Source organism: Aptenodytes forsteri, unplaced genomic scaffold (genome assembly GCF_000699145.1).
Source record: "Aptenodytes forsteri isolate BGI_AS27 unplaced genomic scaffold, ASM69914v1 Scaffold96, whole genome shotgun sequence".
In the NCBI taxonomy this organism is placed as follows: Eukaryota; Metazoa; Chordata; class Aves; order Sphenisciformes; family Spheniscidae; genus Aptenodytes; species Aptenodytes forsteri.
In genome coordinates, this window is record NW_008795029.1 from 3980138 (window position 1) to 3993030 (window position 12893).

The 12893-nt window shown below is 43.2% G+C and overlaps 1 protein-coding gene across 1 annotated transcript; it reads left to right on the forward strand.

Moving 5' to 3' along the window:
• The first annotated feature begins 7765 nt into the window (after positions 1-7765).
• On the forward strand, positions 7766-11525 carry CHAMP1 (chromosome alignment maintaining phosphoprotein 1). The gene has a single exon (XM_009276094.2). The coding sequence runs from the start codon at positions 7965-7967 to the stop codon at positions 10734-10736; it is 2772 nt and encodes a 923-aa protein (XP_009274369.1). The 5' UTR covers positions 7766-7964; the 3' UTR covers positions 10737-11525.
• The last annotated feature ends 1368 nt before the right edge of the window (positions 11526-12893 follow it).

Here is a 12893-nt window from a genome sequence, read left to right on the forward strand (position 1 = left end):
TGCGGGAATGAATGGGCGGGCGGCGTGGCCCCCTGCCCCGGGGGAAGCGGCCCCGCGGGGGCCGGGCGGGGGCGAAGCTGCCTGCCGTGGGAAAGCCTAGCCCGCAGGCACCCCCTCCCCGAAAGAAAGTTAAAGCCATGGCCGGCGGAGCGAGGAGCAGGTGGAGCACGCTGCGAGTTCTGCTTTCCTCATAGCGGAATGCTGCGAGGCGCCTCGGGGAAGAGAGTTTTGCACGGGACGTGTGCCCGAGGGGACTGTCCTCTTCACTCGTGACAGAAACAGCTGCGAGGAGGGACTGCGTCGCCCGTGAGAGCAGTGAGGCAGATGCAAACCGAAGGCTCAAAACGTGTCACTGGGTTGCATCCTTGCGTCGTTAGGGATGGATGAAGCGAGTCGACTATTGGTGGCATTTTAGAGCCGGCTTCTGAAGTGAAGGAGGCTCGTTTGTGTTAACTGCACTCACTTTTTGGAGCCTGGAGATGGGCTGGAGGAGCCATACCCTGTAGTAGCGGGTGCAGGTGTTCGTAGGACTGGATGCTTGACTGTGCAGAGGGGAGCTGTGTTAGCTGATAACAATTCAGCACTGTTAGAAGTAAGAGGGGTAACTGGGAGCTTGACTTGTACCGAGTGGTTTACAAGTTAGGAATATAGAGACTTTGGATTTCATTTTTCTCTTCCATAAGCTCCCCTTGAGCCACATTTGCTTTCAGGGTAATGTAAATGGAATTCTTTGCCTGACGTCACCAAGATTCACAACCTTAATTCACAGTTCCTGACTAAATTGTGTGCTCTGGTGGGTCCAGTGGCACTTCGTTAGCTCAAGTTCAGCACTGCAGAAATAAGGTTTCTGGGGCCATTTTTGGAAGCTAGCTGTGCGGAATTGTGAATTTGGAGTTAGAAAGCCCTGTCAGAAGTACGTGGAATTAATTTTTCCTACCCCGAATCTGTCATAGGTACATTGATGCTACTCTGCAGTTTAGACTGTTGTTAGCTCTTGTATTACGAACTAATGTTGGTGTGTAGACTTGTCATTCTCCTAGCAGAGGTGGAAATCTTGCAAAATAGCTGCAGTTCTGTCCCCTTTGTGTTTCTTAAGTCATCTGCATGTGCATCGAGTATTGTCACTTTGCAACTTCCCTCTGACTTGAACCTTTCCTGGAAACATGGGACTGCATAATACAGCCGTTTCCTGCCTGGATCTGGTGTCTCACGTGTTCTCACAGTGTATCTGACCGTTTCAGTGGCTGGCCAGGTCAGGGTGTTTGTGCCTTTTTTAGGTGTGTAATTTTAAAGATGCAGGTCAGCGATCGTTGCTGATGGAACTTAGCCCGTATAGATGGGCTGATAGCTGGGAGTTTGGTTGTGAGGACGCAGTCAGATTCCTGTGGATGCTGCTGGATTAACAGGAGCGTAGCACTGCCTGTCTTGTTCATGGTGTGTTGGAACTGACCCCCTTACCTGCCGTTTGCGTTGTGAAGTGCCTGCTCTGCTGCACTGTGGGGATGCTTGTGTGCAGCTTCCTCTGGGAGCTAAACTTCTGTTTCTTCTGTCAGTCACAACACAGGGATGTAGCTTCAAGAGAAGCATCATGTTGCCACCAGACTGCCATTTACTTTTTGGCACTGCAAGAACATGTCATTTTTCCTTTTGCTTAAACACAGCAATAGTCTGGATCTTCTGCTAGTAGAGGCAGTGATGCAGCTGTATCCCGCTTTCTTGTACTGGGAACAAACTTTACCATTGGCCCTCTTCACTGATAGAGGAAATGGCTGAACTGTTTGCCTGCAAGAAAATTGCAAGGCTGATGAAAATGAACAGCCATCCTTCCTGTGCAGTGACTGTGCTAATCAGAGTAGAGTTGTGATGCGTGGTGCTTCGTAGAGGTTGGAGGATTACCATAGGAAGGTGAGCATTCATAGAAGTACGGGCTGATTTTGTCCTTTGCTTGATGAACATAATGATAGATAGAATGGTGTCTTGGAGTTGAGTAGGAGGTCATTGGACACCTCTACTTCCCGCTGGTGTGTTGCCTGTCATTTTAAGGTTGCATGGATGGCAGCACCGTTTTTAAGTCTTAGCTCACATTGTATGTAGGGAATCCAATGTGGATATAGGGAATCACAGAAAATAGAGGACTTTCTTCTTGAGGGCTTTCCCAACTGTGCTGGCATCATTGATGTGTGTTGCATGTCCTCATTATCTGCTTGTGTCTCACCAGGATTGATTCTTTCTCAAGAGGAAAAGAGGTATAGATCCTTCTGCCAGTGAGAACCAGGACAGTCTGATTTTGAAGGATGATATGACAGACTACTTGTTGCTGTGTTCCGAAATTCTACATGTCATATCAAAAGCAACGTGTAATTTTCTGTGCTCACAGGCAGTCTAGATCTTTAGCTTTGAGTCCTTCATTGCTTTCCTCTGGCTCTGCCTCATGACAGTCACAGCTTATCCTCTGTAGAGGAAAAATGCAGGAATATATTAAATGCTGCAACACTTAATGTAGAATGTGCTTATTAAAAATAACCTGAAATGATTAGTGGATGTGTAGCTATGAAATTGGAATGGGGTTGAGAAGTGGAGACATCTTGTTAGCTGCCAGAGTCAGTGTTGTGCCATCCCCTGGGTGGATTCTTTCTTATACACAGTATCTCCTGCACATGTCTTTTCTGCTACTGGGAGGTTTTTGAGAGGCTGTAGGAAGTATGGCTTAATCTTTAGTGGGATCCTCGTGGATGATGGGATGCCGAATGCAGGAACTGGCTCTGCAGTGGCCAGGAAGATACCAGGAGGTCTGTCTGCTCTGTGCATTAGCTTAGGCCACTCCTATTGCTTAGTCTAACATGAGATCAACAGAGATTGCCGATGCAGTTTGGCTGCGCTCTGTGGTTGCCCTGCAGTATACGTAGCCAACTTTAGCCTCTGACTTCTTGGGTACTTTTTCTTTCCACCAAATCATGACTTTGGCCTCTCGGATGCTGAGAACCAAGCAAGAAAAGTAGTGATGGTTGTTCTTTTCTCAGGTAGATATGGGTCCTCATTACCGATCCTTTTCCCCTGCTGTTTTTCTGTTCTTCCTGTGGTAGAGGAGATTATGGCCAGAACTGCAGTGTAGAGGACAGGAACTGGTGTAAGGATCTTCAGCATCTCTGTGGAGAGAGGAGAGAGCTGGTGGTAGGAACCTTTGTATGTAGGTTCTAGACATGCGTGAAAGAAGGGGGATGGGGAGAGGTGGCCGATGGAGCAAAAACGGAGACTGGTGGTCCCACTGCTGAGATCTCTGGGTCTCTTCAAGCAGCTTTTAACCTGAGTGATGGACATTGATCTATGTCACTTCAGGTCAGCAAAAACCTTTAGTCAAGCTAAGAGCTGAGTTGGTGCTGATGATGCTGATGGTGCTTGGTATCTGTGGATATAGTGAGCTTGTAGACAGAAGCACTTACCTGTTCAGGTAGATTTCAGTGGAAATCTTCATGTCTCAGGAAGACTCCGAATGAGTCTTGGCTGCCTTAAGCTAAAGTTTAGTATTGCAACCTCCAGAATCTTAGTTGAATCTTAGTATTTCGTCTTGAAATGAAGACAGGATGTGGACACAGGACAAGCGTAAATGCTGAGCTTCAGGCTTCTGCTTCAATTGCAGTGTGTTCTCAGGATAGATAATTAGTTCTGTTTGGCTGTATCGGTATTTGTTTTCTCAGTGTTGCAGCCATGAAAAGTGAGAAAAGTAGGAGGGGATGCAGAAATAGCGATTAAGGAATGTGGTGCGCTTTGTCGTCTTAAAGTGGCATGCAGCACAGCCTCAGCTATAGCCACTGTGGCATGGCACATCCTGTAACTGTGAGTTTCAGTAGGGGCAATGCTGAAGTGTCCTTTTTACAAAACAGGTAGGGCCTGACAGAGTGTTCAACAAAACAAAGTGGCCTGGGGCCTGCATAGCAGTTATCTGTACTTGGCTGGGTGGCAGCTAGTTTGTCTCTCCTAGGAGTCTTCAGCAGGCTTGAGAGATAGTCTAGTGGCCATCTCCCTTCTGCTGTGTTTCATGGGGGACCTGTCTCTCATGACAACTTGATCTTCATCCCAAAATTCATACTTTCCCTCAAAGGGCTTCAGACAACCGTAACTACGTTTGGTCTTGGTATTTGGTCAAGTTCTCTGCAGTGCACATGGGGCACCCCGCCAGTTCGATAGCATCAATCGTTTTTCTTGCCCCTTTTTATGGGTTTGAGTTGGAGCACTGCAGACCTAGGTCCCTCTGATGACTGTAATAAAGCATTTACGCAGAGGGAGCGTGGTCCATCTTTTTTAGTGTTGCCAAAAAGATGCCGCTGAGCACAGATAACATCACCGTTCATGCAAGTCCAAAGCCGTGGGGACCTGGTTATTGAGCATATGGTTTCTAGCCTGGCTGGCTCTGCTGGCATGGGCCTGTTTAGAAAACAGTGACATGCTGTTCCTCAAACTTTCACCCAACTAGGCAAGGCAGGATCCAGCGCAAAACAAGTTCTGATGCAGGAGTTGACGGCAAAGAGAAATGTGAAGCAGACAGTTATCTGTGTGACAAACTTGAGTATAGAGGAGGGCAGTAATCAGAGCTATGTAAAGACAGTGGCATTTGAGCTCAAAGTGAGAAGGGATCAGGAGGGATTGACAGGAAAATCTTACAGACTAGCTATTCAGATATGTGCTAAGTGAACCAGCAACATTTCAGAGTTTACTCCTTCAGAAATGCTTCAACAAATTGAAATTGACAGCTTGAGTTAATAGTGGCTCAGCCCCGTTCAAGTTTGTTACTGGTCTCACAGTCACTATTCTAAAACTAGATTTACTATTCCGTGGAGTCATGGCCTAAGGTGCTGCAATACCAAAGAGTTGTCTTGCTCAGTAGTATGCCTCAATTAAGTAGAGATTTCAGCAGAAGAGGCAATTTCTTCAGTGACTGCCAGCTACAGTGTACTGAAGTTATAAAATTAAAAACGTGATGGCAGTGTGAGAGAAAGTACCACCAACTCTTTGATGTTATTTCTTATGCCAAAGGCTTGAATGTCTCAACCTTTAAATGTCTGGAGATGAAAATGAGGAAATGCCTGTAACTTCTCCAGTTCCAGAATAACCTCCTGGTCAAAAAAGCTTAGCAACAACTTGGACAATTTGTGGTAGGGAGCCAGGGACCTTTTCTCACTGTTGCATTTGGAAAGAAAATGGAAACTTCCATTGTAAAGTAAGATAGGACTGAATAAAAGGAGAGGATGGGAGGTGGGGTGAAGTGTAGTTGAGAGGAGTGAATAACAGAAAACTCCAGAAAGGGCAACAGTTAGGTGATGTGTAAAGAGGAGGGAAATTATGAAGAGGATAGAAGAGATTGTCTGGTAAACTTTGTTGTAAGCGATGATAAATTCAGTTTGGAAAAGCCTTTTTTGGTTTTCTAGAGAAAAGAAAACGGACAATTCAGGATTACCACCAATTTCGGGAGTGACAAATTCCTTTTCAGTTCTGAAAATGTGATTAGTGCGGTATGTCCTTATTGTCCTAATTATGTTCTGCTGTGATTTGATTAAAAAATAAATTCTTTTTCTTTAGCTCGTATGATAAATTCAGAATTTTTTGCTTTCAAATTGAAATCTTCCTTTGCTCCCATCGCCCCAAATCCCCCGACCAAAAAAATAAACCCTAAGTTCTGAAGACTTCTAGATCTTTTGGAGTGTTAAGACGTGCTTGCTTTGGGATTTTTCAACTGACAAGTTGTTTGCTATTGCCGAGATACAGACCACTGAGCACTGCTATTATCTTTGTGTTTTGTTTTGATCTTTTACAGGAATATGAAGTTTGTTATAAGATGTTGGGAAGTGCTTTGTGGTCAACACCGAATGCGGTGTGACTACATTTTGGGGTGTCTTCTGTATGGCTACTGATGGTGCTGCGAAACTGCAATTTGTACCCCAAAGGACCTTCCACTTCAGTATTTGTAGAGCAGTGCAGTTACTTCTCGTGTGTAGCTAGCCTGTGGTCGGATGCTGTTCATTTGCCTCATAGATGTAAAGCAGGATTCCTCTTCAAGCTCTGTCCGTGGTCCCACCATGCTTCCCGATTGGAAATCTACCTATTCCTGTGACTTAATGTGAAGTGTGTATGCATAGTGCATGCAAAGGAGTTGTTCCGTGAGCAGCTGAGCTGGTGAACCTTTATTTCTCAGGGATTTGTGCCCTCTGCTCCTCAGCCTATCCCTCTTCCCTGTTTGTTTGTTTTTTTTTTTCTTCTTCTGTATCCATGTCATCCTTTAGCACCACTGCTAATTTACTTTCATTCTGTCCCTGCCCCAAATCCAAAGCAGCTCACCGCTGTAGTATTTTTAATTCCACCTCTTTTTCCCTAATTACAAGCTGAATCAGACACTACTTGTTCTGCAGGTTTTAAGACTATTTGCATACTGACCATTTATGTACTGATTACAGGCTAAACAGAGCCAGTAACTGTTAAGTGAAATATTCAGCCTTAGCCTCAGTGGAGACATTTCTTTCATTCTCTACTCAGTTCCTGATTTTCATGAAACTTGTAGAAATTTAAAATGAGACTGGATTGCTTTGTCCAATTTGATTGGCATTGACTGTAGGGCAATGTGTTTGTGTAAGCCTCATTTCCATAAGAAACCAGGGTAAAAATGCTTCAGGAATAAATTAAGAAAACTTGCTTTGGATGCATGTTTTTAGATTAGTTGTTAGTCTAATTTATATTTAGACAGGAAAATTAATGTTAAAATGACACAAAAAATTTGTGTGTTTTGAAACAGTGTGTCTTACAAGACCCCCAAAATTAGGTTGGTAGTTTAGCATGATAATCATGTAACATCTGTTTAATTTGAACCTACAGGAAAAAAGCCTGTGCATTTCACATAAATGTCCAAATATTCCTTTTCACCGTAGAGATACCTCCCACATTTACGTGAAAATGACTTACAGAATATGGTTAGAATTGGTTTTCTGCTTATTGTAGTAGTTAATCTGGGTAAATTCTGTTGGAAATAGTGGAATCTAGCCAAATCATTAAAAATTATTTGCATTTCAGATGCTGCATTTCTGTGGTGTTGGTTTTTTTTTTTTTTTAAGGTCTTACAAAAACAGCAATTTTGAGAAATGTCCATCTTTCTCTTTGGGGTGAAGCAAACAATGTTTTGAATACAGAGGGCTGTCAACTACACCAAGTGGGAAAAAAGTCATTGCTGGTTTTTTTAAGTAGTATTTTTATTGTTATTAGGGCAGCGGATGAAATAATGGAATGGAAAAAATTCTTTTCATAATGGATAAAGTCTTTATGAGCAGCAGCTTTTGTTTCTCATGTAATTAGTGAAAGGAAAACAGTGTTTAACAGACGAAAACAGAGCCTAGGTTTTAGGCTCCTGTTTTCTTCTTGAAATTTTTTTTGTGTGTCAAAACCAGCTGATTTGTTTTGAAATTTTATGATGAAGATGCAGTTTTGAAATGGCTTTATCTCAGTGGCACTGTTTCAAAGTACTTTTTGTTTTCAGTTTACATGTGTGATGTAAATAAAAACACTTCAAATCTGGGAAGAAGAGACAACTGAGAAAGCAAGTCACATTTATCAAATGAAACATAAACTTAGCTCTTCATCACCTCGGTTCTTTTTTTATCATTTGCTTGCAGATTTTTTTACATAGATAGGAAGGCCTATTGTTAAATATAAGCTTTGTTTTTCAGGTTCTAATGATGTAAAAGGATTTGCAGAAGTTGGAGAGACCTATATTTGGATTTCTTTATGAAGTAGTTAGTACCTATGCAGAAGATATGCTTTCTGAAATGGAGGGGGAACAAAGCACATGTGGTTATTTAGGAATGACAAAGAGTTGAAATTAATGTTGACAGCTAACTATACAGATTTTTTTCCTTTATTGCAGGAACTGAAGCTTGCTCTTTAAAAGGTGCAGTGCTGTGAAAACTGTTACTGACCATAGAAAAATGGACATGTTGCAGATACTACGTAAAACCACAGAGCGCTTAGAGTGTGATCACTGCAGCTTCAGAGGAACGGACTATGAAAACATACAAATTCATATGGGTACCATACACCCAGAGTATTGTGATGAAATGGATGCTGCTGGTTTGGGTAAACTTATATTTTATCAAAAAAGTGCAAAACTGTTTCACTGCCACAAATGTTTCTTTACCAGCAAGATGTATTGCAACGTGTATTATCACATCACAGCACAACATGCAGCACCTGAGAAGTGGAATGAGGAGCGGAAGGAACAGGTAGAAGGAGATTCAGATTCCTCCAAAAAAAGTGTCACATTGGAGCCACAGAAACCTACCCTTTCCCCTGAGTCGCGCAAACCTGCCCTTTCTCCTGAACTCCCCAAATCTGAACCTGTTGTTTCCCCCAAGCTTCAGAAATCATCAGTGTCCCCAGAGCCCCAGAAGTCGGCTCAGGCGACTTCCTCGGAGCCAGAGAAGTCAGCCCAGGCCACGTCCCCAGATCCAGAAAAGTCAGCCCAGGCCACATCTCCAGATCCAGAGAAGTTAGCCTCAGCTGTATCCCCAGACTCAGAGAAGCTGTCTCCTGCTGTGTCCCCCGACCCACAGAAGCCATCTCCTGCTGTGTCCCCCGACCCGCAGAAGCCAGCCCCAGCAATGTCTCCAGAGCCCCGTCGGCATTCCCCCGCTGTATCACCAGAGCCCCGTCGCCATTCTCCCGCTGTGTCTCCGGAACCCCGCAGGTACTCCCCAGCTGTGTCGCCAGAGCCAAAGAAACCTACTCCAGCAGTATCCCCTGAACCACGAAGGTATGCCCCAGCTGGGTCTCCTGAGCCCCGGAGGCATCCTTCTCAAATGCGTAGGCCTGGTTCTGCTTCTTCTCCTGAAAGCCGGAGGCCTGCTCCTGCAGTTTCGCCAGAGTCATGGAGACCTGGTCCGACTGTTTCCCCTGAGCCCTGGAGATCTACACCTCATGAGGTGCAGAAGTCTTCCACGGTTTCTCCCTGGGCTCCGAAGCCTGCCATGTCGGTGTCCGTAGAATCCCGGAGGTCTGCCCCTGAGTCCCGAAGGCCTGGCCCTGTTGTATCGCCAGAGCCTAGGAGGCTTGTTTCTGACTCGTGGAAATCTACGTCCTTTTCTGAATCCCAGAAGTCTACTCTTGTTTCTTCTGAGCCGTGGAAACCCATCTCATCTGTTTACCCTGAAGGCTGGAAACCTGTTCTGTCCCCTGACACGTGGAAGCATTCTCCCCCTGTTTCTCCTGAGCTCCGAAAGTCTAGTCACACCGTTTCCTCTGACTCGTGGAAGCCTTCTTTCTTTCCCGAGGTCCGTAAGCCTGGTGCTTCGGTATCTCCTGAATCTTGGAAACTCTCTGAGTCCCGGAAATCTATGTATTTTTCTGAAACTCAGAAATCCACCTCTGCTGCTTCGTCTGAGGTTCAGAAACGGGCTCATTTCCCTGAACCTCGGAAAAGAGCTCTGTTCCCAGAGTCTCGTAAATCTAATCCTACTGTTTCTACTGATGTCCAGAAACGTGCTGTCTTTTCTGAGCCCCAGAATCAGGTCTCTACTTCTGCTGTTTCTGCTGAAGGCCAAAAACATGCCCTATGTTCTGATGCCCAGAAACCAGCTCTTGTTTCTTCTGAAGTCCAGAAGCATGCCCTATTTTCTGAAGCCCAGAAACTTGCTCCCATTTCCTCTGAAGTTCAGGAGCCTACTTCCTTTCTAGAGTCTCAGAAATCTGCTTCTCCTGAAATTCAGAAACATGGCCTCTTTACTGAGTCCCAGAAACCTACTCCTTCTGTTTCTCCCGAGACCCCCAAACAAGCTGTTTTTACTGACTCCCAGAAATCTGCTGTTTCCCCTGATGTACAAAAGCATGCTGTATTTTCTGAGATGCAGAAGCCTGCTGCTGCTTTATCCTCTGATGTCCAGAGACATGCTGAAACTACTGTATCTTCTGAAATCCAGAAGAATATCCTGTTTTCCGAGCCTCACAAATCTGCTCCAGGTTTTTCCTCCGAGCCCCAGACACCTAGTGAGTCTGGTGAGAGTGACTTTCTTTCTCACAGTTTAGATGATCAGAAACCACTGGATGATTTATTCTCACAGGATGAACAATCAATATTAGCCAAAGAATCACCAGAAGACATGTTATATTCATGCCCAAAAAAGAAGCCCAAGAAGGAAAACCAGGAGAACTCAGATTCTGAACTAAATAGCAGTGAGTGTGGAAAAACAGAGATGGACTCGATGGAGATAAAGGAGCAAGAATCCAACAGTGACCAAGAGCAGTATGATATGGAGCCATCTGATTATGGCAAAGAGAGCAAAATAGATGCAACTACTCCCATGCAGCCGCAGTGTGTGCTGCAGTTTACTGAAGAGAAAGAGGCTTTCATCTCTGAGGAAGAAATAGCAAAATACATGAAGCGTGGCAAGGGAAAGTATTACTGCAAAATTTGTTGCTGTCGTGCAATGAAAAAAGGTGCCGTCTTGCACCATTTAGTTAACAAGCATAATGTTCAAAGCCCATACAAATGTAAAATATGTGGCAAAGCTTTTCTCTTGGAGTCTCTTCTTAAAAACCATGTTGCTGCTCATGGTCAAAGTTTGTTGAAGTGTCCACGTTGTAATTTCGAATCAAATTTTCCCCGAGGCTTTAAGAAACATTTAACCCATTGCCAAAGCCGTCATAGTGATGATACACCTAAAAAACATTTGGACAGCCTTGAACCACTTGAAGAACAAATTTAATCTGTTTTTTTTTCCCTTGTGTTAGAAAAGCTGAATTTACGGAAGTGTTCAAAAGTGTTGCTGTATGTTAACTGAGTAGTTTAGCTGATCTGACAAGTCAGAAGATGCATGGTTTATTGTACTATGTTTAACTTGTCTTATAGCTGTATTACTGAAATGATTTACTTTCGAAAGTCATTTTAAATACGTGTTCATGTCTTTGTATTACCCATCAGTAGAGTCATATTTTATTTTTCAGATGTACTATGTTTTTGAAACCAAAATGGATACAAATTAGTTTTGTAAAGATTTGTAAAACATACAGGCAATTAAGGACTGGAGTGGCAAGAAATCCATATATTCCTGTGAAGACTGAACTTGTTTTTTCACATTTGTTAAATGTCGTATTTTTCAAAATGTTTTTATCAAATTCTCAAAATTAAAGTTCTCACCAAATTGAATGTGAATGAGCCAGGCATGAGAAACTAGCAATCCTTCTGGAATAATTCTGCCCTGAGGTTGTAATTGAGTGTATAGTCATTCGTTGGAAATTTATTGCACTCAATTCTCTGACTTACGTGTCTCAGATTTAGAAGCATCAAGGTACTTATTTTGTGATTCTGTATTTTGGCCATGTTTTAAGCATGTACTAATATACATTAAATCGATGGATTAACATCAGACTATGTATAGCTCAACACTTTCTCTTGATGATTCAGATGTTTGTAATGTCAGAAACCCCCTAAATTTCTTGTATTTGGTGAAATGTTATGCTTTAATCTTTTAACAATAAAAAGAAACCCAACCTGGCATTGGCCATTTTTCTTTTTTTCCAAATCAAGAACAAAACCTTTCATGTTGAACATACTGCCTTGTAAGTATCTTTGGCAGCAGGAGATGCAAAACTATCCTGGAGTTCTGCTCCGAATACTTCAACTTTTCAGCCGTCAGTCCGTGAAAGCAAGGTTAGTCTAAATTTCCTGTCTGCTTCAGAAAAACACATCAGATGTAACTGAGGGGAAACATGGAAAACAGGAGTTTGTGCGCTGTTATTTAGCATGCTTGCTTTTGTGCTACTTGCATACTAACTGTTCAAAAAACATAATGATTCAGCAGGAGGATAGATTTTAAGTGGAGGTAGCACAAGGAAAGTTTCATTCTCCTCAAGCTAAATTATGCCTAGACTTAAGCTGTTGTAAATATTGGCTTAGAATACGAAGGTGATAGTGTTAAATAAATGATAATAAAACATGTCCAGGTGTAAGCTCCTGTGGAAGAGCTTCAGATTGATTTGATTGAAGCCTGTGTCTGACATCTTTTGTGTTTCAAGAGGATTTCTGGAAGGAAGGGAAAAAGCATTTGAAGCTCTACGCTTTACGTGGCTTCTCAGTGCCGCCTATTAGGAGCAAGCTTTCTTGCAGGGTCCTCTCACATAGGACCGAACCCACTCTATGCCCCTGAGTCAAGTGCCCTTCGTTTCCTTTCATGGGGTCCAGAGTAGAATTCTAGAATATTTTTTTTTCCTAGGAGTGACTATAGGTAAATCTAAAAGAGAGCACTTGACTGTTAAGGCTCTGCTAGTATAGTCTTACTTCATATAAAAGCTGCTTTTCTCCTCTGCTGTCATTTCATCACTCTTGGCACAGTCATTTGGTTAAAAAGATGCCTTACGCTATTTGAATAAAAGGGAGAAATCAAGGAAGGATTTGTTTGGATTGGAAGTGGTGTCACCTTTACAGTTCGATGTCTCGCTGTTGACAGATACTTCGTTCTCACTGCTGTGTACCAGTTAACTTCTTTGATTTCTGGGAATCCATCATCCAGGCTTGATGCTGCTTCTCTACATATTTTTTTGCTACTTGATTCTTTAATCTTGATTTACAGCTGTCAAAGTGTACTTTGTAACTCTTGGAGATGAACTTTGCAAGTCCCCTTGATGTTAGGGCATTGAATCTCTAAATCCAGATACGATGGGCACTTTCCGGTTTCTCTCAGTACAGAATTTTGTAAAAGCCTTGTGGAAGCTGAAGGACGTTTCTGGTGTGTATTTTTTTCCCAGACTTAAGTATTCTTCCACTGTTCCCTTACACAATGCTAGTTTGAGATCCTGAAGATGCGTAGGAGGATCTGCTGGAATCTGAACTGATTTAACTGATTTCTCTAAGGAACTGTAGGACG